This window comes from Pogonomyrmex barbatus, unplaced genomic scaffold (assembly GCF_055798465.1).
Source record: "Pogonomyrmex barbatus isolate J1 unplaced genomic scaffold, ASM5579846v1 scaffold1, whole genome shotgun sequence".
Taxonomy (NCBI): domain Eukaryota; kingdom Metazoa; phylum Arthropoda; class Insecta; order Hymenoptera; family Formicidae; genus Pogonomyrmex; species Pogonomyrmex barbatus.
Window position 1 is genome coordinate 411,201 of NW_028297098.1, and position 27,216 is coordinate 438,416.

Here is a 27,216-nt window from a genome sequence, read left to right on the forward strand (position 1 = left end):
AAGCGCGCAACCCCCCCCCCCGGCCCGGCGTGGCGCGGCACGGGGCTCGCACCCCCTGTGAAAGGTGGAGTAGCGTCTCGGGCGGCAAAATGGCGGCCGCGGTAAGAAACAAATGATTGTTTGGCGAACGGTGATACCAGAGAGAGAGAGAGAGAGAGAGACACGCCAGGACTTGAGGTCCAACTCGAGGTAGTCGCGCGATACTCTGAACGCTTCTAGCTGAACGCGCGACCGGGGCGTGATACTCGGCGCTGGGCGACGACGTCACATAGAAGATCGCGCGCGGCGAGCACGACGCGCCTTCCACCTCCTCCCCCCCCCTCTCCTTCCCCCCCCTCCGCGAGAATCTCCGTAGGAGGATCGTCCCGATTTTCCGAGTCACGAGGGATGGTCATGAGGGTTTCAGCGTCGCGGGACGCTGGTCGCGTGCGAGCCCGCTGACGTGTGAGAGTGATTCGATTATCGATCACAGATCAGACAGCCGGCGGAAAACGAAGAAGCGCGCGCGGTGCGAGGATGCTCGCGGAAGAAACGAGGTGGAATCCGGCTACGAGGCACGGAATCGGGGCTGCGGAAAACGATGCTAGTTTGATAGATTGATGGACCTGCCGACTGGGAATCCGATCGTGTCGCGACCATGCATCTGCATTTCGAGAAGAACAACAACGCCAAGTGCGACTGCAATATCTTGTCGCTCAGCTGGATGGGAAAAGTCCCGGATGAATCGCCGGAGGTAAAAATAAAATTAAATTTAGCAATCGAATAGAGATATAGTACAATTCAAATACAAATTCTTATACTATAATAATAACGTAATTATCAAATGATGAAACGTGATGAATTTATTAAAATAAAATGCATTAACACCTTTATTATTTTTTTTATTTTAAATTTTAAATTAAATTTTTTCTTCTTTCATATTTATTCTCGGTAGCATTAATTGACACGTAATGTCGGAGAAAAATTCTCTAAAGATCGAATCGTTACGAAAAGGAGGTCGTTCCTAATCTGACAATTTCCATGCGCGTTAGATTCTATCCGAGATAGTTTCGACGCTCTCTACATTTGATCGAACGAATGCAGAAAGCTAAAAATACATTTTATCGCGTCATTTTGTATTCTGCAAGTCATCAAATAAAATACGTCGCTACTCGTCGTACTCAGAATCGTTAATTATACGAGTAAACTTATTAGCGCAAGTGATGCAATGTACCGGCGATGATACGTTGCACAATGCACCTTGCGGATAAAAAGATTCTCTGCGAACGAATCATCGAATAAGAGTTTGTACACATCAATACCGCGCTGATCTCGACAGACTCTCGATCTAAAATCGAACATTAAGCCCCGGAGTTTTGGTCTCAGCTCTGGTCCAGCCCCAACGAATTTTTAGACTGTTCGAGATTGTTCAGTTATTTTTGTACAACTCTAGTTGACGCTGATTCCCCGTTGAAGAAATTCAATCTTAAAAGATGTGAAAATATTCGTAAATCTATATAAATATATAAAATGAATTTCAAATTTATCAATATTCATATTTATTCGAATTTCATATTTATCAGATTTATCAATATTTATCGTTGAGAGAGAGAGAAAATGTTCGCGACAGTTTTAACAGTCGTTTTGCCTTGCTTTTCTATTTTGCACGACACGCTCTGTCACGAGAGAGATGCGATTTATATGTTTCGAACTTAAGAAAAGATTGGACAACAAATAGAACGCTGAGTGGGAGATTGAAAACGTTAACGGGAGCAGTCGGCACTGCAGTAAAAACAGATATATAGGTATGAATAAAAACGAAGCCTGTCACACTTTGACACATATACTTCGGCCGCTGTCGCACTTTGCACCACGGGACGACGGCAGATAAAACTTTTGCACGGATGAAAGCAAACGAGCTCGAGCGAGCCGCACCGTAACGAGCGTGAAATTAATTTGTCTTGTGTGCAAGCAACAGCGGGAGCAGTGCCTGAATCTTATGGTTATGAATCTTATTCTATGGCTAAAATCACTCGTAACAAAATCTGACATCTGAAATAATCGTTTGGAAAACTGATACCGAAACGATGCTGAGTGATACCGATGATTCTGTGACATTGCATTTATATAGAAATAAATAAATACTTCCAGTTATCAATTGTATTAAGTAAAATTGGATGAAGGAACGTAACGTACAATAACATTGGAAACGTAATAATATAATTTATCGTATCAGAGGGCGTTCTTCAGAATTCGATAAGTAATAGAACACTTCAGAGCGGAAGCTCAAGATCATTAGTATGCCGATCACGTATGCAGTCAAGTACAAATACAATTCCTGAGTCCAGAGACCCGATAGTTTTCGGTTTCCGCAAGGGACTATCCTCGTGAATGTGTAGGTATATAACTCGTAGGTTCATAACGCCCTAGAGAACCGCGGAACCGCATCAAAACAGCCGCAACGGAGATTGGAGTCCATCAGAATCAGAGGCGTGCACGTCGCAAGAATGTATGGGGGTGTGTCACGAGGGTGAAGGGGGCTTCGCGGGATGGGTTACTACCGAGCTGTGTATAACCGCCGACCGACTCGATGACGAGGCTGATGATTGTCTCGGTGTCTCGAGTGGATTCTTTCTCACGGGCCAAAGAGTACCTAGGTTTTCCACGACGGGTTTTATTCCACGTCGCTTACGTGGCCATTGAGAAAGCACGAATTAGTATATATCGCCCTCGACAAGAGCGGGTGTGTCGTCGAATCGCGAAATCTTACCCTTCTGTCGACTCGACAATAACGAATTCTCTGTTTAGTTGCGAGTACAATTTCGAGATTCTAACCGCGCGATAATTAATATAATATAAAATATTACATTGTATAATCTCAACAAACGATCTTTCTTTCCTACCTCTCTGACCCCCGTCTTCGGCCCCGGGTCTTTCTCCTAATTCAATATTTGCGCGTGCAGCAAAACGGGGATTAATCTGATCTCGGCCGAACTCGGACACGCGACAGGACGCAATCGATCAGAATTAATTATACGACGATCGTACTTCTTGATGATCGACGAGCACCACGCTTCGCGCCGTCTAGTTCACCGTCGGGGACGCCAATCTCGACGATTCGACGGGAGCCGATCCTCCGTGGCGGCAGGAAGAAGCGCGATGAAAACGACATCGCGGAATGGGGCGGCTCAATTACTGGAAAAATAATTGACTTATGACGGCAGAGCGAATTCAATTGAGTCACTCGAGCCAGCCGTCTCCCCGGGAGAATTCGATCAGTACGGTGCCCATTATTTTCCCGTTGTTAACTACCTTCGTACCCGATCGCACCTCGTCGTACCCGCAACACCGTCGAACCCGACGGTAAAGCATCGATATATATATATCCCTCGGTTCGTGGGCAACGATCGTCTCGCGGAAAATACCTGAGAGCTATTACCGTAGTATAAATTTTAGATCGCTCCGTAAAAAAGGCCGCTGGAGATAAATGATGGTCCATTAGAAGGGACGAGCGGGCGCAATCGGACATTTCAACCGCTTCTTTCAACGTACGCCACCATCAAGCGGGATTTTCTTGCTACTCTATTGTGCAGTCGGAAAAATTCCGCAGCTAGTTGAACCCGGTTCCTCTCGGTTGGTGAACGCGTAAATCGGGGACTCCGCCTCGGCGTGTCTCTGCCACCCGCGCGAGAATTGGGGACTTTTTAACACGGGTCTCGCTGGTATTGCCGACGTATATACGCGACATCGGGATAATAATCCGCCGTCATACGTTTCCCATTATATTCTCGCATTGTGAATCGCGTTTGAATCGATAACGTCATTATTGAGAGCCGTTACGCTGCTACTACTACGGCCATTGTTCGCCGGTAAATTCTATCGAAGCGTTTCGAGAAAGCGAACGCTATGCTATCCTCTCCCTCCCTCCCTTCCACCCTCTCTCTCTCTCTCTCTCTCTCTCTCTCTCTCTCTCTCTCTATTCTAATACTTTCCAACGCATGCTGTTATATCGTAGTACAAAAAATCCCAGTCCATCGCGTGCTCGCTCGTTCGTTCCGCAAGGCGCATCTTCGCACAACATCGATTTCCACCGAGCCCTCTCTATTTTTCCACGGATTGCTTTCAACGTGTTTGCGAAGATTGAATTACCGCTGATTTCTCTTCCTGCCCCCTCGTCCCTTCTCGCGATGCCCTCTTCTCAATTGTCATACCTTTGTGACTAGCAAAAAAAAAAAAAAAAAGAAAAGGAAAGGGAAAAACTACCCTCGGTGCTCATCGATCACAGCATGTGAAACGGTTCTCACCGGTCGGCGCAACGGCGGAAATCCGACGCGATTTGGCGAGAAAGACTGGCATACGCTCGTGTCCGGGACATTAGTGTCATCAGCGAGAGGATCTGCGTGCGAGACCTCCGTGAATCCTTTAAGATAATCGAGAAGGACTATTATCTCGGGATTCGATCGTGGTGTCTACATCCGGTTTTCATTGTCCTAATAATTTCGGATATCCGTCCGAAGAGTTTGCTAATCAATTGTCGAATTATCTTGCTTTCTGCTCGCTTCGTTCATCACTCAGATGGTTTTTTTGTCACGTAACACGACTCCAATTATCTACTTCGTTATCCATCTTACAAAAGGTTACCTCACAAAACATCTTCATTAGATCGTACTTTTAATTACATAAAGCCCGATACGTACACGGACGGCATACGTGCAGAATGAGAAACTTGCCTAACACGGAACATGCATGCGCGAGCCAGTACGACTACGGTATGATCCAATTTAAAATTTTAATAAAACTCCACGATGCAGTTTACGCTTATGGGATTATCCCGCGCAATATTTCAAGGAAACCTTCCACGCGGACAAGAAAGAAGGATGCTGTCCCGCTTTGATAGAATCGAGGAATGCGAAAAGTTTTTCCAGAAATACACTCAGAGATGTATGACATCTTGTTACTATTCTTTTCAATACCTGAAAAGAATGATAAACTTTTTTTTCTCTTACTCACTATTTCCTTTAGTAAAACATTATATAGTAATCGTTATTTTCCATTGTTAATTAAACCGAAGCCTTTTCAAAATAGCTATTCCATATTGCAGCAAATTGCAGAGGGATAGGAAATCAGTCTGTCGATGGGACAAATGCCAAAGGGGGAACGCAAATTATCCGAATTGAATATTTCCTGTATTTGTGCGTATCTGTTTCCTATGCCAAAATCTAGTAGTCTGCCAGCACAGCATATAGATTATATATAATAATAAGATTATATATAATATAATCTTAATTTTATTTTCGTATCCTTCAAAACAATTTTCTGAAGAAGAGCTTATATGTAGTAATAGATAAACCTGATACTTTCATAATTGGGACACGCCCGTGTATTTCGATACTGCCTCTTCTAAGAGTTCAGATCGTCTCAAGTAATTACGCCTACATATGTATAATGGGGTATAGGGGTGAAACCCTTTCAGCGTTGAAACCCTTGCCACCTGAGGCTGTCACATTTAAGTGGAAACGTTACGTGCCTACGAATAGTAACAGAGCTTTCCAGTAAGCATCTTCGATTTCAGTTTGAACGATTGTGCTTCTCCGACACCGAGGGATGTAGCAATCGTATGACAATTAACTTGCCTGATTATTCATGGCGATCAAGTCCCTTACTTCTATACTTAGCCAAACGTAACACGCTCTAATTAAACTCCGTGATCAAACTCCGTGAGATGAATAATGAATTTTCACCAGCGTCTTGGGAAACGTCTTGATCGTATGATAAGTTAGTTACTAGATAATTTATTTACAAATCCAAGTGGCATTCGGTTACGCCCGGCAACTTTAGTTTTCGAATTTTTAAAAAGGTCACAGAGCTCTCTACAAGATAGTTCTTTCTTGTCGGTCCCGTTTGCGCCGTAAAACAAATTTTAAAATAACCGTGATGCTTATCGTGATTGACGCGCTCTCTCGAGGGAATCGTTAAAAAAAAATCTCCACGCTAAATCCGAGAAGCCATAAATCACGAGCATGACGTTGCCTATGCCGCGCTATGCCGCGAAGGTGTAACTAACGTTCTCCTTTTATTCACCAGGACGAAGGATGGCAGCTCGATCGTACAAATTACTACCAGGAAGGATGGTTAGCCACCGGCAACGCCCGCGGCTTAGTAGGAGTGACTTTTACTACGTCGCATTGTCGCACCAGAGCCGCGGAACTACCACTCAGGGCGAATTACAACCTCCGAGGGCACCGTAGCGAGGCAAGTATCGCCTTTCCTTTTAACTTCTTGTCATCCAAAACCGCTCGAGACGTCTCGGAAACAAAACCGGCATTTAATTTCTTCCTCCGGCTCTTCCCTCCCCGAGAGCGTCAATATCGCGGCTCACAATGACAACTCGCATTTCCTCAGCTTCCCACTTCGCCACTTTTCATGGCCACATTTGCTATGTTTCCGTTCGCCTGAGACAATAGCTAGTGCAAAAACTTGAAAATATGATATTTCTTTTATAACTCTCTCACGCTTACCTCTCTAATTCCAAAAGCGCGACTTATAGATTGGATAACCGGATCGACAGTGCTTGAGAGTGTCAAGTTGTTATCATAATTTCACGGTTCTTGAAATTGGGTCTTTCAACACGAGCGATATCCTATTTTACTCTACAACGGAAGGAAGCTCACGAGGGTTATCGGTTACTAGCAGCCGGTGTGTGCGCTTTATCTGCTCGATACCAGCCGCGGTAACCGGTTGCAGAAAGTGTGGGTTAAATCGACAAAGAAATTGGATGATTGCGCGACGCAGATAGGAGTACGACGACGATATATTGAATCGTTAAAGAAACGAACGCGAGCAATTCATAAAAATAAAACTCTCTCACTCTCCCTCTCTCTCTCTCTCTCTCTCTCTCTCTCTCTCTCTCTCTTTCTCTTTATCCTTCAATTGGATTATGAATGTCAATTTGCAACGCCAAAGTCAATTTTAGAGTCTCGTCCAATAAATTATCAACGTCGTTTACATCTCATAACTGATTTATCCCTGACTGATTTATTGCTAATGCGTCGCTGATTCGAATTTCCCCGCAGACTGTCGTCGTTTGACGGTAATTACAAAGTTTGTTAATATTTCAGCGAAACGCGATTTAATAGTTTCGCAACATATCGCCGTGTATGTCGCCGCTGTACGTAACATCGGCTCCATCGGGCCGAAACTTCGTGTAATCTCAATATCGGTAGTAAACGGGCGGGCGCCGGCAAACCCGGGTAGTCCTTTGTGGCCCTTAATCGATATTAAGCGCCGTGGTGCGCTTTTAACCAACTGCCTGCAGGTGTCCCGAAACCTACTACGGGACATACGCGCGATTTCACGAAACGGCGTATGCACACGCTCGGCGCCAACTCTCGGCGAGCTACTGCCGCTCCGGCTTCTCCAATATTAATATCACCGGCTTAAAATCTCGGGGGGGTTGCGCCCTCCTCCCCCTTCCCCCCCCCCCCCTCCCGTGAGTTTACATCCGCCGTCCTCGCGCGCGCGTTATTACGTCGCGTTTCCTCGCTCGCGTCGCTTCTTCCAAGTTCGCCGTTCTAACATCATCTAAACTACCGCGCCGCGCGTTTCCATATGCGCGTCCTCTAACAAGAACTTGGCGCACAATAGAACGCGAGTAATGGTGGTGCCCCTCCACCGTAAATCCATAAATAATACATGGACGCTCGAGTGTGCTTAGATGCGCGAGGATCATTACACGAATGGCGGGATGAATCGAGATCTGCGAGTCTTGCATCCCGTTTTTCTTCCCTCCCTCCCCTCCCCCCTCCTCCCGATCTCGTCGAAACCTGGAAAATCTTTCTCTGACAATTTTCTCCATTCTCTCTCTCTCTCTCTCTCTCTCTGACATATATTCTCGGATAAAACATATTATACATGTGGCCTCGCCAGCAGTGAAGACACGCTGCTTCCCGGAGCGTACCTTTCTCACGTTCATATCCCTTATGAATACGAGCCACTTCTGTTCGAGGGGGGGGGGGCTGCTTTGTTGGAATGGCGAAAGCGAGAGGAATAAGAAGAGATCGGATTGTGTATAAGCGTCGCGAGCGCACTTCACGTGACGAGACAAATGAGACGTTGACGCGTTCCCGCGAGGAATTCGGCCCCTCGCGCGCTCTCCGCCCGCGCTGAGACGTCCGTAGTCTGGAGATGCGGAGAGAACATTCCTCTCGACTAGAAGCAGCCTCGAGCAGCCACTGTCAGCGTCGAGGGGAAAGCTCGTGAGAAGAGAACGTGAAGAGAATGCGAACTAAAAAGCCAAAGTCCATTATCATTTTGTGGGCGCGTGGGTGGGCGCCACAATTTCCATTAACTTCGACGTTATTAATTATTTGCTAGATATTGTTTTAAATCCGCGCGAGTTGGCGTACAATACGCGCGCATTTAAACTGAATTACAAGACACCCGCTCCGCTCCTGGTGCGCGATGGTAATTTATCCGATGGCGTTAATTAAATTGAGATCAACACCCCGGCACCGGCGCCTGCCCGGGACACGATACGCGGCACGCGTGCACGCGTGCATACGTGTGTACGGTTGTCGGCTCACGTGTTCATCAGTTAACTTTCCCGGACCCCACGGACCTTTCGCCTCGTTTAACGGGCCCTAGTCAATAAGTCAACGTAGGACTGGCACGCGGACACGCGAGCGATCACCGCATGCAGAACGCATATATATATATATATATATATATATATATATATACGGAAAAACGGCATCCCGACAATGGTAATCAGGTCAGGCGATGATACAAAGTTAAAAGGAGACCGGTACGTTTCGTTACGTCGCGTCAATTTACGCCGTACACGCGTTTAAATTATGCATTCGCGCTAGATACGTCGATTGTGATACTCGCGCGGCAGAAAGTTCTAGAGTGCCGAGGCTCATACGTGATAGAGTTACGGGCTCGTTCACCACTGTCAGAAGTTAACGAAGCTCCGTCACAACCGATGACAATTCGATGAGATTCTGACAGCGGAACTTTCGACGACGACGGTTGGATTCGACTGGACGATCTTGCTGCCGATCGAGCGGCTCGTACGAGGAAAAAAATTCCTCATTTTATATCCATCACTCGCTCGTGTATACGTGACTCGACGAAAGGAAAAACTTCAATGAAAGCACAGAATTTTGCGTCCACTTCGGTCCACATTTCAGAGCTTAAGGGTAGCCGCTGTAGTATCGATCTGGCACGCAGTGCTGTTTTAAGACCGCGGTTCTCAACCCCATTTCCGCAGCGACTGCTCCTCCAACGCCGGCGATGTCCCTTTGTATGCACCGTCGGCTTTTTTCCATCTTTCCTACACGGTAACGCGCATTACGTGTAAATTATTATTGTTTAAAAATAGGAAATAAATCGCCTCGAATATACCACGAGTCGCCAACCGGCCGCTATTTATAAGATATAGCAGCGTGCTCCCTTACGTGATAATATCATCCCTGCATTATAAATGATATCCCGAATGGCGAAGGGAAGCAATCAACTTAACGTAATTCAGGACACGATATTTCTTTAGATTGCACTCTTGACGACTTGGCTAACGATAAGGCTGTATTTTCAGTTATTTCTGTTCTAGGCCGTGCCAGCCACGTTCGGACCTTAAATCGATAACGCGATTATATCTGTGTTCCTTGTACAGTAACTGTCACTTACACAAGCGGGCACAATTTCCGCGTTTTCCCGACGCGCAATTCTAAAGATTTGTTAGTATCCAAATCTCTTTTTTCCTTCTCTCTCCCTCCCCGGACCCCTCGCGGAGCGGTGATTCAATCTACTATCCGCGATGACTCCGCTAAAGTAACGGAGGGAATCTTACGCACGTGTAAAAGTCTGGAAAATTTTACATGTGACTTCCTCGTAAAAAATTCAGGCTTAGGCGTACCCGACGGCTTATAGCACAATTCTAACGAGATTTTCCGAGTAAGGAAGTTGAATCTTCACTGTTATTATCCAGCTAAGAGATCCGTCTTGCATAAATTGCTTCTCGTTACTCGCGAAAAAGACGAAACTTTTCTGTCGGCGGGCAAATTTTTTTTTTTTTTTCCTCGCGTTGACATCATTAGCCTCTCGGAGTCCCTCTCGTGTATAAGTAACGCCGGCGCGAGCCTAAGTGGGAAAGTGAAAACGTAACGACAGGGTCGGACCGCAAACCCGCTAATCCCTCGGGGATAAAACATACGAAGTACGCGTGTCCATCGGATAGAGCCGTTAAAACGAGCGTATCATGCTGGAAGATAGGTACGTGGAATATTAAACGGGCGATATTGTATTATACGTATAAATTATTCATCCCGCGGACTCAATACACTTTGATCGCTTCCTGCTAAACCGGCAGAATTTGGTGGCAGAAAAGGCACGGATGAGGTCGGATCAATGAAGCGAAACGCGGCGATCGATGCAGCCAATTAAAATAACATATCTGCAATCTTCAGAAGTACGCGGCATTTTAATATACGTATTTACTTCAAGATTTTATTATAGAATCGCGACGAATAATTTGCCCGTTATTTCGAACATTAGGAGAATAATGTTGAATACGTAAGAAGGAAGAAAATACTAAAATCGTTCCTCATTTACACACTTGAACACCTCCACATCTGTATCTCTCGTTAAATTTGTTCTGTGTACGTACAACGATATATTACTGTTCGTATTATTATTTTCGTTTAGATTTAACGAGACTAAGAATACACACGCTCGATAGAGGAAAATTCTGTTCGCACTTGCCATCGTTTTTTTTTTTCGTCGCGAAGGCGCGGATTTCCGGGGTGAACGTAAAATAACGCGGAACGGAAAGTGTAAATTTATGTCGGTATGTCGGCTTGTCATAAATCACAAGGTGAAAAATTGAGCCAAAGCAGCACGAGAGATTTCTCGGGGGCGTGGGATTACCTTGACACTGAAAAAGAACGAATGCAGAAAGGAGCATCATTGATTTACCAAACGTGAGGTCCGGCACTCCGGCACCCTTGCTGCAGCCTTTACCGCAATGCATTAGCAGTCAAAGGATTACGTGACGATCGCCCCTGCCCTTCCGAAAGTCGCCCGCCGCGGAAAGCTGCAGTGCACCCCGAAGGAATTCAACATCTTCTACTAATATACATTTCTGCAGTGTATAAATTGGAGGAGGATTATCTATATTACGCGCGTAATGCGCGACGGTGGAATACAGAAAACGATCATGATTTCTATCGTCGTTGTAATGCGAGGCTTTACATTCCCTGCCTGGAATAAAGAAGATAAAAAAAAAAAAAGAAAAAGAAAAAGAAGCAGATAAAGGAGAAAAGAGAGATATTGCGAGAAACGCAATAAAGCATTCCCTTTGGATTATTTTAATTACGTCCTTTCGTTGCGTTATCTCTTCTTGCGCTCTTACAATTCCGTCGAAATAAGAGACGGAGAATGCGAAATGTATATCTCGCGATGACGCGAACGGGTCGTGGAACTCCTTGCAAATCCTTATGGAAGGAAAAGACAGCGATAATCTCTCGTTCGGTATTTTCTTTGCGGACACGTTCAGAAATACCATTACTAACAATGAGCGTGGATTATCAGCGGCGCGCCATCGCGTCCTCGCCCTGCAATAAGTATCGCACGAGAAGCACAGACGAGGGTGGGACGGGGTGAGAGGTCAGCGAGGGTGTGCTATTCATGTTCAAGCGAAAAATGCACAGTATGTTGGAAAATATGACTTCCCCGCCGGTGCGTAATGTAACGAAAGTGCGGGGGTGTCTCGCCGTCGTGCTTCGTATGAAAGCTGATAATTCCATCGTGCGCTCCATCGCGGAATATGATTATGAGAGCGAGGGCCTCTCTCGTGCTCAAAATAGATGCACCACGTCAATTTGTGTGCCTGTACACATTGCGTGCCCGCGCGGTGAATTTGGCCCGGCGAATCTTTCCCCTTTCTAATTTCGCCGGATTTCCATTCTTGCCGCTATCGCTGTCGTTTGCGAATATCGAATAGATCCAAGAAGATTGCAAAATGAAAGCTTTTGTAAACGTATCCCGCGCGAAGAGAAGTCCCGTGTAATCTTCGATTCCTTTAGACGCACCCCTCCAGACGCAATTTTACACCCTGTGCGATTCTGGTATTACGAGAAAATCCGAAGCGGCCCTTATAGAGTTCTTATCGATCAGCAGGCTCGCGTTATCTCCGCTATTTCCCTGACCTCCTCGCACGATCGTGTCTTCGCAATTTACAACGTACCCTCGGACAGATTTCATTGTATCTATAGAGCGTCGCGCGGAAAATTTCGTTTATCAACCGAGACCTGCTTATCGTAACGCAATTTCGTCCACTGGCAAAATCCCGCGTGATGGAGACTCGCTTAAAATTACAAAAGAGGACGAGAAAGTTTCTTGAAGCTTTTGATATTAAAATTTCATTCTAGCGAATAATATATCGTTTCGAATTTGATTTTCCTTTTTTTTTTTTAATAATAATCGACTTGAAATGTCGCGTGACAGGTTAAACAGGTTTATATACCTTGTTAACTTCTGAGAAAAATAATTTCTTAGACGTTATTACGACGGCTTTCACATCCTTCCCTATATTTGAAAAAGTAGATTTCCGAGAAAAGGAAAAGTTTGCGACAACTTGCAAATTAATCAATCATGAAACGATTCAGTTCTGTAATGGCTGAAAAATTTCTACGTTCTGTGAAAGTTGTTCTGCGATAACTTTTCGAATCTTTCCTCGTATATACGCATGTCCGTGCGTCGTGTGTGTAAGTACGTGGGGTTGATGCACACATCTTATCGCCACGCACGTCACGTATGGTATCCTCCTTCTCGCAGTTCACCCTAGGTGACTTCGTCCGCGCTTTCTACCCCTTAGACAATACCGGCCGGTCGATCAAAGCTTTACGAACAGGGAAATTAATCTGTCGTACATTTCAGAAAATCCAGGGGGAAATAATAGTGGCTAAAGAACACCGAAAATGAAAAAGTCTGTTCTATAATTTTTGTAAAAGAAATAATGTGTAAAATCTATCGAAGAGATTTAAATAAAAATATAAGGTAAAAATCCATGAAGAAATAAGAGAAGCAAAATGTACGAATTAAATAATTACAAATTGTACGACGTGTAAAACCATATGTTGCAGATAAATATTTGTCGTAAAATCGCTGCGGAAATTCTAAAATGTTACGAATCAACAGTTATTTATTTATCACGTGATTGCGATCGCGTTCGTAATTCGCGAGAAATATTTGTAGATATAAATAGTTGTCAACAGGGCAGGGTTGTTATCTAACATTTTCAATCCATAAATTAATTTTCCGATAAACTTCTATTTGCCGTATCAGCATGATAAAAATATAGGCGCCGCCGCTCGTAAACGCAAGTGAAAAGCAATCGATCGAGGATGGAGCAATGACACCGTGTGGATGTCTGCATCTACCCGCGACTTCGCCCCGTGCAAAACTTCCCCCAGGTCGCCAACAGCGTGAGATAAACCTTAAAAGCGAGGGTTGCGATTACGTCCCTTACGGATTGACTTAATCTTCTCAAACGCTCACGATTACCTTTCTTGCGGGACTCGTTTAATCACTTTTAATTCCTCAGGGATGTCTATCGAAGAAGTCACGCATTTGAGACGGCAATAAGTAGCCTCGTAGTTTCGAGAATTCTCCAGCGAACGGTATCGCGAAACAACGATATTCTAGATACAGAAATTATAATATTAATTCTTGATTATGATAATTATCTCACATTCGTAAAAGTAACGAGGGGGATTTTGGATTGAGACTGGAAAATTTTCATCGAAAAGACTAGCTCCAATTAAGGCCCAAGTTTACTGTTGATTAGAGCCCATGAGATTAATTACGGACTCAAGATGAAATACCGGAGATCAATTTACGGCGGTGTATTAAGGCCGGCAGCGTGAAACGTGACCTTTACGAGAGAAAATTGAGGACTTCTGCATGAAATAATGCACGATTTATATTGTGTTTCACATTTCATTCTGTAACATGTGGTTTTTCAACGATTAACGTATAATTTTCTTTGCTAACTCGTACGGTCCGTTTGTTTTGATTTTAGGTGATACTTGTCAAATGGAATGAACCTTACCAAAAATTGGCCTCGTGCGACAGTTCGGGTGTTATTTTTGTTTGGATCAAATACGACGGACGATGGAGTATAGAATTAATCAATGATAGAAACACACCTGTTACGCACTTCTCCTGGTCCCACGACGGCCGCATGGCTCTTATATGTTATAGGGTGAGTTGTAATTATTTGAGTTTGTTACCGAGCAATAACAGTGATTTCCCTTCAGACACGAGCTTCAGTCACCGAGTTCCAATATCACGATACAATGAAAAAAAAAAAAGAATAATTCGTTTCCATTTTAATTAGAAAATTGAAACAAAAAAAAAAATAAAATAAAATATAAAAAAATATAGCTGTGTGATTCTCCGAAACATTTATTTATTTATTTTATCGATATGAGCAATTCAGCACAAAAGCGCATTCTATTCAATGCGACGGGATGTGCTTTAGACACTTTAGAGCTTTATGTATTTATTTACGACCCTCGTCATAAACGCGGCTCACACGTTTTCTGCGGAGGACCGTTTGCGGGAAATACGATGTTTTATTGCAGGACGGCTTCGTATTGGTCGGCAGCGTTGCTGGTCAAAGGTATTGGTCGTCAATGCTCAACGACAAAGCGACGATAACTTGTGGCATTTGGACTCCGGACGATCAGCAGGTTTGGAAAAAAAAATCCTGTTTTGATAAAACATTTTTCGTGGTTTCCATTTATCATAAAATTGCTACATAAACGGCGTATACAAAATGGCGTAGGAGAGGCATAAAACGCTATTCGCCAATTTTTTTAACAATTAGAAATTTGATCGTTAACAAACATCGCCATTTCGGAAATTGATAACGTGAATTGATGACGTGATGAAAATAATGAGTCGTGCATCGCGTGTGAAATGTGATACGCTAATGTACTTGCTTAATAGAAGCATTCTTGGCGGCATCGCGGCGCAATGTTCGATCATCGATTGACGGTGTACTTAGTACGAGTTAAAAGCTTTCCCTTTGTTGTCAATGGAGATGTCTGCGACCGATAGAACCGATAGGAAAGAAATCAAATGACATTATTCACCTCCGACGTTGTCCTGTGACAAAAGGTCTATTTCGGGACGACTGCGGGCCAGTTAATCGTGATGGACGTTCACGGGGCTATGGTGTCGGAGGTACAATTAGCGGCCGGGGTTACATCGATGGCCTGGAGCGCCGAAAAGTTTACGATGGAGGAGGACGAGACGTGCGATCGATCTCAGAAAGGTATTAATCGCAGCTTTCAAGGTCAATTTGAAGGGATAATTCGAGCTCGAAGCGAACCGCACGATGCACGATGCACGTTAATGCATTTATAATGTATGTATGTATGTGTGTGTGTGTGTGTAAGCGCAGATGACCGAAATTACGTGCTGGCCGTTTGCCTCGCCGACGGCAATGTCGTCATGTTACGATCGTTCGATGACGTGTCGCCGATTACGATACGCAGCAATCTGAAGCCGCCCTTGCACGCCGAGTGGAGCAATTCCAGAAAACTGTTGGCCATCGCCGGCACGCGGGAGGGCTCGGCCGAGCAGAGCGCAAGTTCGCAAGAATACACGAATCTTCTCAAGTTTTACTCGGTCAACGGCACTCTCGTATACACGACGGAGATTCCATACACGCAGGTACGTCCACGTGGAGAAGGGGGGAATGCTGAAACTGTATCTCCTCGATGTTCGTTCTATAATTTATTTTACGATCATTTTCATGATTCAGTGTCCCGTATCGGCGTTGACGTGGGGGCACAACGACCGGAGGCTCTTCGTCGCGACCGGAGCGCGCGTCCACGCCGCGTGGGTCTCCAGGTGATTTCTTATTTTGTGACGTAATCAGGTTTACGATTGCGATAGCGCGATCGGAAATTCACGACTACAATTCTTGTAACGAGAGAGACGTAACGCACGCAACGCAAAGTGATTTGTTTGATTTGTTCTTTGCAGAAGGGTCGGTTCGCTTCAGCTGTTATCGAGATTGGCGGTGAGAGCGGCTCTCACGAGGGAAACCAGTGTTCAACATCTTCCATTACCGCCGCGACTGAGAGCTTCGGTGGCCGCCCTCTTCGCGAACACAATACGGTAAAAAGAAATTTATAATCAAAATTTTTCTATAATGGAATATTATCGTTCACCGTCAACCGGAAATCGAGAACGAAGGCACCCGGAGATATTTTTCAGATGCTCGGTACCGGAACCAAGAGAATTACGACGCTTCGTGTCAAGGCCGCCGCCGGGAGGCAGCCGGTTGCACTGCACCATGCTCCGACACGCCGTAGAACCTGTGCCATGTTACACGCTGTATCTGGAGTACCTGGGCGGTCTCGTGCCACTTCTGAAGGGCAGACGGACCAGCAAGATTCGGCCCGAATTCGTGATATTCGATCCGCAGAGTCAAGAAACTCTGCAGGTGTTCGACGACATGTCGCAGTGCCCGTCGTACAGCGACGGCTCGGACACCGAAAAGGACACCGCGGATTTGTGCGGATCGCCCCGTTACAGGAAGAAGAACAGGAAAAGAAGGGAGGAGAGGCCCAACGACGAAACGACGGAACGAGAGGAAAAGCCGAACGATCTTTCGTACGTGGACACCCTGCCAGAGGTAACGCGATCTCTCCGTCTCGTTAGCGATTATATTTATAGCGACTCGTATAAAACGCTGTATTTTATTCTCGTATATGTAACAACCGCAACAACGTATGTCTTTGACGTAATGAATCGCATGCCGCCGGCGGACTTTGACGAGTTTGTATCAAAAGGGGGTAGCTGTACGCTACTTGCGTGACGAACGGATTCGCGGTTGTGTGCGTAATAGTGGATATTTCTACGGAGCGTATCTGTTCGCAGCACGCGAGGCTCGTCGAGGTAACGTCGAACATCTGGGGCACGAAATTCAAGTTTCACGGCTTGGCAGATTCGATTCCCGCTAACCTAGGTCAGGTAACATATCGAACGTCTTTGCTGCACCTGCAACCCAGACAAATGACGCTCGTGATGACGGAGCTCCGGGACGATTTGCCATCGGGTAATTTTGTTCGACATTTAATTCAGCCGTGCGCGTGACTACAATTTCTCTTCTGCTTAATGACGCTTAATGATTTTTTTCGTACAGGTCCAGATCCGACGTTCAATCCCAATTTGTTTTCCGAGGACGAGGAGGAGTCGTACCAGGAAACAAGTTCGCGAGTTACCCCGGAGACGCAACCGCCGCCGATCGCGCCGATGACTCCTCGTAACGCTCGACTGAACCATCCGAATCGACCAAAGTCTCAAATTTCGAATCAGTTCTTGACGTCGGAGACCCTTCCGACGTCGCTGGGGAAAATCGAGAGCTACGAAAATGAGTACGTTCCATACGTGGATCTGCAAGATATGGGTAATCTGTACGAGAACATCAGAAACGCGCCTACGAACACCTATCGAACGCCGCCGAGACACAATCCACCGAGATGCTGCGATGTGCCAGCCTTACAGTCGCCGAAAAACGCGGTGGCGCCCACGCAAACGTTAATTGCGACCTCGAACGCGGGTGCCGACTATGCCAGCAGCATTCAGAGGATGAAAAACGTCCTGGCGGATCAACAAGCGGGCATGGCGACGAAGAAGGAACTGGAGAACAACAAGCTCAATCAAATCTCGCAGGACGACAAACTGACGTCGACGGCCTGCGCGACAAACATCATCCCCCTATCCATGCAGAACGGTCAGGCCTTGAACGCGGAGGCGACGAGCAGTCGATACATCTCTCAATATCACTCGGTTTTAAACGGTCTGGAGAACATCGATTGCACTCCGGCGCAAACCGTATATTTGAATGGTCTAAATAACATGGGATGCGCGAGCAACGTCTTGACCGCGCCACATCCTGCCAGCGGCGTCCAAACTACAATGTCGCAGAGCGCTCATAATTTTGTACATAGTAAGAATAATCAAAATACCGAGGCGAGTACCACGGCAAGCACCACGACGACGCCTTCAAATAGCTCCCAACCCGGGCAAGCTTCCAGTCTAGTCCTTAATAAAAACGGCGTACACGGGATAATCTCGCCGGCATGTTCCTATCAGTTCCCGGAGAATATCGATCAGTGCTTTGGATCGACGTGTTCGCAGTGTTTCTCAAAACCACACAAAGACCCCAAGTGCCACGTGTGCTACGGAAAAACGAGTCCCGGCTACGTGAACGCCGGGACTCCCACGAAGCTCGACGAGGACTTGATGCGATTCAGCGACGACGAATGCCGCGACGATATTGAGACGTCAGAACAGTCGCGGGGCGTTCACAGGACCTCAACGGTCATCAGTATCGGTCCGATGTGTGCGAACGATTCGATAGTTCGAAGCTGCAGCGTCGGATATCTGGATCTGGTGGACGCCCAGTTAGTCCCGTGCGACGTAGCCTTGCGAATGCTGCGCAGAGACGCGCCGAACAAGAGGCTGGTGTTGGTGTCGCGGAAAACGAAACGGCGGAAAAAGACGAAGCCTCAGCACGACGTGGGCCAGCCGAGCTCGAAGCCGCCCCGACTCCGCAACTGCGGCAAGTCCAAGAGTCTCGACTCCAGCGATATATTTCCGAGTAACGAGCAGATATCATCTCCGCCGCAGCTGCCGGAACACGTGGAGGAGGCCGCCGGATTAATCAATTCCGAAGTTACGGATGATACGGCGAAACGCAACGAATCGACAGAATCGAAGGACGAAACGCGCGACATTGCCGATAAGCAGGACGAAAGTAAGGAACAGGTTGCTCGCGAAGTTCACATTAAAGAAAAGCCGGGTCGATTAGAAGCCACCGCGTCTCCCGTCAAGTGAGTAATCAATTCGAGAATCGTTACATTAACAAGAGAAAAAAGAAACTGTCTTTCCAAGTAAAAGATTAATTATGTTTCAGAGGATCGAGTCCGAGTGGATCTTTCGCTTCCTCGCTCGATGGTCTCGCTGCGAGACTTCGAGATTTCGACGACAGTCATTCATTGCCACCTCCTTCACCTCGACCATCATCGAGGTAGAATATTATATTTAATATCGATTATACGCACAGGCGGTAATATCTTTCTATTTTCACAGATTGCCGAGAAGTTCACCTAGCAGTCCAGCACCATCTAAGAAAGGCAAAAGACCGGCCTCGGCCTCCCCGATTCGAAGAAGGCTCTTGTCGAGTCCGTTGCTGAACAGAAGAATGAGAAAAAGTCGCGGCGAGAGTTCGGACGAGGAGGGGCTGCTCCAAGACGATTCCTCGTCGACAGCGAGCTACCGGGACTTAGAAACGTTCCAGAAAGCCCAGTTACGTCAGAAGGTCTGTACCGCGTCTCCCACCCTTCCATCCGGAAATTCAATGAAGAGGAACACACGTTCAATAAACATATTCAATAAAACCTTTCCTTATAAATACTCAAGAAGCGCGTGAAAATGAATGGTGGATTGTTTGCAGCTCAAGCAAAGAGGAATGGGAATTTCTGGTTCCAAACCGGAAGCGATAAGGCGCGATGCACAATTGATAATGCATAACAAAGCGCCCATGTGGAACGAGTCCAGTCAAGTGTATCAGCTCGATTTCGGCGGTAGAGTGACTCAAGAGAGCGCCAAGAACTTTCAGATTGAATTCAGGGGCAGACAGGTAAGCTGAGATATACCTCTTTTCACGTTTGTCCCGCAATGTAAATTGCATGTGTGAAATATCGATAAAATTTTAGGTGATGCAATTTGGAAGAATAGATGGCAACGCGTATACGCTGGATTTTCAGTATCCATTCAGCGCTTTGCAGGCATTCGCCGTTGCCTTGGCGAATGTTACGCAACGGCTTAAGTAAGCTGTCACTTTTCCAACACATCTAACTTATGGTGAAAAATGATGGGGAAGCTGCAAGATACCTGCGTTTAAAAATTTGCGTTTTTTTTTAAGAGTCAAACAAGAATCGAGAAGGTTCGATTCTTAATGAGCCCGGGAGGAAAATTCGTAAGACTTTCGATTGTCAGGCTCGCAAGGCTTCGTTCGTCAATCGTGAATTGTTCATGGAAATGTAACTTTTTTTTTTTTAATAACAATGACTGATCGACTCGCATAATTTTTAATTGCGTATCGATCCTATCGCGCCGGGAAAGAAATTCGTGTAGCCGAAAATCTCTCTGGCGTTTGCCGAGAGATGGGCGAATCGATGTGCAATGACCTAATGAGATAAATATATACTGATTCGCGAGTGCAGTTGCGAGCGATTTGAATTTGAGTGGGACACAAAGATTTTGCGGCAGCTATGTAACGTTTTCGTTGAACGCTTCTTCGTCGTACCGTCCAAAATATTTCGTTTCTCCCAACTTCGAGCGCTCATTTTGTATAGTTTATGCGACACGTTGGAGTCTAGTGACGCTGTTAAAGAGTTCACCTCGTTCATTTTTGCGGTCCGCCGGGTGTGTATTCGAATTTTATATACATATACTATATATTGACAGACTCGCACGTGCGGGCGACAGTTTCATGTTGTTCAATTAAATGTTTCTTAACGCGTATGGTGAAGATAACGATAATAATGCTAACGATAATGATAATGATAATGATAATGATAATAATAATAATAATAATAATAATAATAACGATAATAAGATAGTAACGTAACATTTGACGTCCGGCCTGTAATGTGGTCTTCGCCATTAATGATAGCAGGACAGACTAATCCTAAGGAGAGAGATCGAAAGGTCACAGAGCGAAAGTATGCACGTGCACGTGCGGTTGTGTATATGAGATAAACGTCGTCTATGATAGTTAATCGCATGATCACCGTGGTGCTCACTTCGTCGGTTCGATATTGCGAACTCGATGCCAGGCCTATTAGGAGACACAGAGCGCTGTTATCAGGCTCTGAGGTGATAGCGGGGCGGCCAAACAAACGTAAGATTCTGCAGACGATATGTAGTTTCAGATCATTTCAGACTTACTTTTCCTCCGTTGCTATAAATACAAATTATTCAAAAAGTAAAATCGATCGCCATATGAATTTTAAAATCATCGCAATTTGGTTCGTGCATTACCAGTAGTCCTTTCTCTATTATAGCTAAAGACTTTTATGAATGAAGATATAAATATATAGATATACAGACAGATATAATATACATATTTTGATTTTACTTTATACACATAAAATACAAAACGTATTATTGTTATAATTCCTATGCTGCGAACATAGAGGTCTCATTACTGAATCATCAGTTGCATCTTACACCGAGACTGCGTTCCGTTTGAGCGCTCAGCCATCGTAAGCATCTGTTCTACCTTCCTTCGGCATGTAATAAATAATAAAGATTAGAACGAAATTTATAACGCGCGTGAGCGCTCAAATGCAGCCTGAGTCGTATGTATTTTTGAATTTTATGTTACATTTGCATCTTTGCATTCGTGACGCCCCACTCTCACGAGCGATCTACCGATGACAGCCTTTCGTAGAATCGTTTTCGTCAGTAATTCGCAACTAATCGTCGAAGTACAGAACGGTAGGTCGTACGAACAATCTGTTTTTTTCTAGTCCCCCTTACTATTATCCACCTCCTCACTTCGTAAATCGCAGCGAGCGCGAATCGCGAACTCGTGCAGGTGATTTGTATTCGACCGAATTCGTTCGAGATATCGGCTGTTAGAAACGAGAATGAGATTTTCCGAAATCGCGCGATTTTCTCGATTAAATGCAGCGCCGGGGTCGATCCAGCGACGAGTTCACGAATTCGTCGTGTAAAAGGATAGAACGAGGATTTTTGTATTCCAACACTGTGAAGAATTTCTTTCTTTCATTCGCGAGCGCGTAAAGTATTCGCTGAAGAAGATTTATCTTCCGATCAGAATTTTAAATACGCAATGACGCAACGCAGGTACAAAGGTATATTCTTTCTCGAGCAGAGAAAAATAAAGAAGTGATTTTGCAACGCCGAGGGACAAAAGTTAACGTACGCGCGCGCGACTGGAAGATGATTCTTTCGGTATTTTATTCTCGCTCTATATCTCAGTATCTCATCCTGCTGTTCAATCAAACGTATCTCATTTGCAAAAATGTTGCAAATGCCCTACGGCTCAGCCGAGCAAAGCGGATTTGAGTCACGCGAACGTAACGTTTATGTCGTAGGCGAGGCCTCTCTAGTATCGGTAGCTCCTCGAATTTGCATGAGTGACGGTTTTATGCGATTCGGAGCAATATTGAGCCAAGAATCGTAGAATGCGAATTATCGCGTGTTTGTGATTATTCGAACATGTAGTCGCATGAAAATATCGCGTGTCGCTTAAATTCGAAACTCATTATGTAAGCATGGACGTATCCAGGATTTTTTTTTGAAAGGAGTTTTTATCAATTCTGTTAACGCATAAACAGAAATTTTTTGCGTTAATGAATTGCTCTTTTGGATATTTTAGAGCTTAAAATGTATCCTTGTTCTTAAGTTTAAATGAGAAAAATATTGAGTTTTATAAGTATAACTCCTTAACGTTTTTTTCTTTTAATTTCAAGGAAAGTTTGAATCCCCTAAATCTTGAATCCTTTTCCCTCCGGATACGTCCATGATAAAGGTAGATTCAAACGGAACCGAACGAGGACGAACGAGGCAATATTTATGACGAGCATGAGCGTAAATGGAGAACTTTCTTTTGATATCCCGACGAGAGTACTCGTAAATTCGGGCTGCTTTGTACTTGCAAAATGCGTCTCACGCTCATCAAAAATGCGTCCTAAATTTCCTCGTTCATTTCCTCGCCTCGGCTCGGATCCGCCTTAACGAGAACGTTTCTCTAGTCAAATAATCGACGTTGTGATTGTCCGCGTCCACAAAGCGAGACGAGAACACGCATTGATCCCTTTTGTAAAGTCCCGAGGGACTTTAGCGCATCGTAGAATCGCGCGGCGCCTTCAACGCCGGTAAATAGAGTGCCTACATTTGCATTTGACGCGAAATCGCCGCTATTTAACAGCGTGGTGATTAACGCCCGAGTTCCAGCGACGCGCGAACGAACGACGATGACTCGACGATGACTCGAGAACTCGAGGGGGAACCTCCCGTCTCGAGGACGAAGAGGACTGTTCGTCACTTCCGCGTGTATATTCTACGTTTAGGCCGCGTCGCGTTTCTCCGAGCGGGGGATTCCCAACAAATAAAACATAAAAGGGAAGAAGACCGAGATTTGCGCGAAAAACGGAAATTCAGTCCCATTTGTTTCGCCCCGTCATCGACATATAGTATACTGGAGCACGCGGCAAAATTATTTCCTTGATCTTTCATCCTGACGAATTCAGAAAAAATAAATATATGCGATTTCCTTATTTATTATTTTCTTGAGCCGGTTGAATTTTGTCTAGCGAGAAGAGAAATAATAACAATTTATACAAATCGAAGACAATTTCCGTTCAATTTTCCAATGCGTAACGATAACGTATAAATAAATCGACGTGAAGTTGATACTATTATATATGTAATAAATAATGGTGGAATCTATTTTGTTACGTAAAACAAGTGCGTCGAAGGCAAATATCTTGTCAGATATCTTGATCTACATGCGGCGGTAATCGCTCCTACCCACGCATGTCATCGTCTTGTCCCCTTTGTATATCTGTCAAGACAGTTCTGATTCGATGCTCCAGTACTAAATGCCAATGATTTCACCCATTCTCTGCAGGGCAGACACTTAACACGTGACTGAGCTCCAAACTGTTCGGCCTAGCTCCTCCAGTTGATCCAGATACGTTGAGCCCCGCCCACTCCTTCGTTTTCACGTTCGATGCTTGTTTTCTCACCTTGTCGGTGTAGTGTTAAAAATTGTGCTTGCTTAAAAAGGAAAAACGGAGAAAGAACGCTGTCATGTAAATTTAACGACTGAGTATATCATAAGGAGATTCCACCGTGTCCGATCGGGACGGGTTTTTCTCGTACGAGCGATACACATATTGTTAATTCAGTTTTTGCCTTAGCGCTAACGATAATTCTGTATATGTGCAATGTAATTTTGTTACCGAGTACATTAAACGATTATCGACTCTTTGTAAATAAAGAAAAAAAAAAAAAAAAAAAAAAAAAAACAAGGAGATGCCGATTATTGAAATGCGAGCGCGTCTCGTCTTTCTCGACCGATTAACTTAATCTGACGGTTATCTTAATCTGTTTTTTTGTGAAAAATCATCTAACTACATGCTATTAAAGTGAACAGCGGACGCTCTGATCAACTCTTTTCGACGGACTTCGCTTTTCTGAGAAACCAATCGGACCTCGGTCCGAGTTATTACACTTCTAATCCCGTGTTATCTTCAGCGGGATTAGAGGGAGAGGATCGCTTTCAGATTTGCGAAGCTCATTTTTGCGAAATACCGCGGGAAGAAAAAAACGAAAACATGATAAAAAACCGCAAACGCTTCAACATACCATGTTATGTCATCGCAATAAATCTTGTAGTTATCTCGAGGATCGATGCTGCGCGATGTTGACGTAGCGAGGCCCAGTGTGTCGATTTCGTAATATTTCACGAAATCCATCATTCTTGGTGACCTTTTCCTATCTTCCATAAAAATTCTTGTTTTTCGCTATTGTGTTCGCCAGCTGTGTCTATTTAAAATTTCCATTCCTCCTCTCTCTCTCTCCCCTCTCCCCCCCCCCTTCCTCCCTCCCACCCTCCCATCCTCTCTTCTTTCTCTCTTTCTCGTGCTGGCTAGCTACTTGCCGAGAGGGCGTTAGTGCATAACAAGTTGGTTTTTTAGACGTGGATTTCTGGTGGGAGCAACAGTGTGCCTCGTGCAGCGATCGTTCGTTGACGGTGTATAGGACATTTCGGGCTAAGATTGTTATCTTGCCGCGTTATCTCGAAAAGGCGCATGAGAAGCGCCGAATCATTCGATTCTAATCGTACAACAGAAATTATAGGGTGTTTGCTAATAGGCATTCGAGATTCTCAGGTGAGCGTGAAATTATTTAAGCGACTATTAGTCACGAATCTTTAAACCAAGTCCAAGGTCCTCGCGTTCACAATTCAGACTTGATGTGACAAAGCATGTCGGTTGATAATCGCTGCTGTTGACAGTGACCACTTTACTACATGGTATGACGTCCTTTCTATTTTTTTTTTTTTTAGAAAAATATGTATTTCCATATAAATGCTATACCAGAAGTTATAAATCAGATATTTAAAAACAAAGAACCATGGCAAATAGCGGCTATAACGAGCACAGCTACGCTTGCTACTGTGTGGTTATGGACTTTTATCTGTCAAGATGAGAGTAAGTATTAGAATGTCAAATATTTCTGTGCTGGAATATTCATAGACTGGTATTCATAATTTGTTTTTATATTTAGCATCGTCTTAAGTATGCTTATGTACAATCATCTTATTGATTGAAATATAATCTTAAGAGATGATTTTAAATATAAAAGGTGACTATGAATATTTTTCATAATCAATTCTTGTATTTAAGATATGAAATATATACTCTTAAGATCTTATACACCAATCTGTGAACCATATTTTCATTTTAAGACATTACTTAAAATACAAACTTGAAATAAGAATGGATTATGAATACTAATCTATATATATATATATATATATATATATATATATATATATATATATATAAGTCAAGTATATAATTTTTTGCCTTTTATTAATTTTTCTTTTTTTTATATTGCCATGTATCATAATATATGTATATATATATATACTACACAGGTCTTTTAGAACGTGGCAAGAAACAAGTATTCAAACTAGTTCGTTATATCCCTTCTATTCGTGACAGGATAAACAAGGAATTGGTTAGTGTTAATGAAACTTTTGAAAAGGATGTTATGGAGAGACTCAAAAAAGCTTCATTCATTGTGCGTCTCCCAAAAAATGGACTAAAGAATGAAGAGATATTGAATTTAATAAATCAAAGTATTCATCTAGGTAAGAACAATTAACTTCACTATAACTTCACTATATATATATATATATTTTTTTTTTAGATATTTTGATATTTTTGATATTTTAACATTTTTCTAATTTTTTTTTAGGTGATTATGATTGGGAAGCAGGTCGTGTATCTGGTGCGGTTTATAGAACTAACAATGAACTTGCAAAATTGATGGGAGATGTTTATACCATTGCATCATATACTAATCCATTACATCCCGATATTTTTCCTGGGATTTGTAAAATGGAGGCAGAAGTAGTTAGGATAGCTTGCCACTTGTTCAATGGAGACAAAGAAAGTTGTGGAACTGCAAGTAGTTTTTTTATTAGTTTAATAAATTATATAATAGAGTGTGGATGCAACATACTGATTTTCAACATTATAGATGTCTTCTGGTGGTACGGAATCAATTCTGTTAGCATGTAAAGCATATAGAGATTACGCTCGTGAAGTGAAAAACATTAAAAAACCAGAGATAGTAATGCCGATTACTGCTCATGCAGCGTTTGATAAAGCTGCACAATATTTGAACATAAAATTACGTGTCATACCTGTTAATCCGAACAGTTATACGGTTTCCATCCAAACTATGAAAAGGGCAATTACAAAGAATACGATAATGGTAAGATTCGATATAACACAATCGCATACAAGTTTATTTCATATTTATCCGAGTTTAATATTTCTGGCAGTTAGTAGGATCTGCACCAAATTTCCCCTATGGCACGATGGATAATATTGAAGCGATATCTGAATTAGGTTTGAAATATAATATTCCGGTTCATGTGGATGCCTGTCTAGGTGGTTTTCTAGCCTGTTTTATGGATGATGCCGGTTACCCTTTACCACCCTTTGATTTTAGGCTTCCTGGTGTAACTAGCATATCTGCTGACACGCATAAGGTATTACCACGCGACATATATAGAAAATTGTACATGTTACTTGACTGTATGAATAAATTGTATAACTTTTTTAGTATGGATATGCTCCAAAAGGATCTTCGTTAATCCTTTATCGAAACAAAAAATATCGACATCATCAGTACACAGTGACCACAGAATGGCCTGGCGGTTTGTATGGCTCCCCAACAATAGGTGGTTCTCGAGCTGGTGGTATCATAGCTACTTGTTGGGCAACGTTGATGCATTATGGACATGATGAATATGTGAAATCCACGAAGATGATCATTGAAACTACCAGATATATTGAACGGAAGTAAGCATTTAAA

General features: G+C 43.9%; 2 protein-coding genes across 2 annotated transcripts in view; both read left to right on the top strand.

The window, feature by feature from the left end:
- On the top strand, nucleotides 1–24,995 carry Tusp (WD40 superfamily protein Tusp). The gene is made up of 15 exons (XM_089085186.1): nucleotides 1–733; nucleotides 6,064–6,231; nucleotides 14,060–14,242; nucleotides 14,625–14,732; nucleotides 15,163–15,319; nucleotides 15,449–15,720; nucleotides 15,812–15,900; nucleotides 16,036–16,170; nucleotides 16,270–16,690; nucleotides 16,936–17,113; nucleotides 17,201–18,893; nucleotides 18,977–19,090; nucleotides 19,153–19,381; nucleotides 19,517–19,702; nucleotides 19,779–24,995. Exons 1-15 carry the CDS (start codon nucleotides 638–640, stop codon nucleotides 19,893–19,895), a joined length of 4,146 nt encoding a protein of 1,381 aa, XP_088941312.1. The 5' UTR covers nucleotides 1–637; the 3' UTR covers nucleotides 19,896–24,995.
- Nucleotides 24,861–27,216, top strand: part of Sply (Sphingosine-1-phosphate lyase) — a 3,440-nt gene continuing 1,084 nt past the window's right edge. Inside the window, exons 1-7 of the mRNA XM_089085198.1 lie at nucleotides 24,861–24,995; nucleotides 25,172–25,316; nucleotides 25,766–25,981; nucleotides 26,089–26,297; nucleotides 26,374–26,610; nucleotides 26,681–26,890; nucleotides 26,965–27,203. Of these exons, the coding sequence (XP_088941324.1) occupies nucleotides 24,915–24,995; nucleotides 25,172–25,316; nucleotides 25,766–25,981; nucleotides 26,089–26,297; nucleotides 26,374–26,610; nucleotides 26,681–26,890; nucleotides 26,965–27,203 (1,337 nt within the window). The 5' untranslated portion in view covers nucleotides 24,861–24,914. The remainder of the gene's footprint in view (nucleotides 24,996–25,171; nucleotides 25,317–25,765; nucleotides 25,982–26,088; nucleotides 26,298–26,373; nucleotides 26,611–26,680; nucleotides 26,891–26,964; nucleotides 27,204–27,216) is intronic.

Bases quoted from the DNA above. Each gene is read 5' to 3' on its own strand.
- Tusp (XM_089085186.1), top strand. From the start codon at position 638: ATGCATCTGCATTTCGAGAAGAACAACAACGCCAAGTGCGACTGCAAT. The intron at 734-6,063 runs GTAAAAATAAAA...TTTATTCACCAG, and splicing joins TCCCGGATGAATCGCCGGAG to GACGAAGGATGGCAGCTCGA. The intron at 16,691-16,935 runs GTAACGCGATCT...ATCTGTTCGCAG, and splicing joins ACGTGGACACCCTGCCAGAG to CACGCGAGGCTCGTCGAGGT.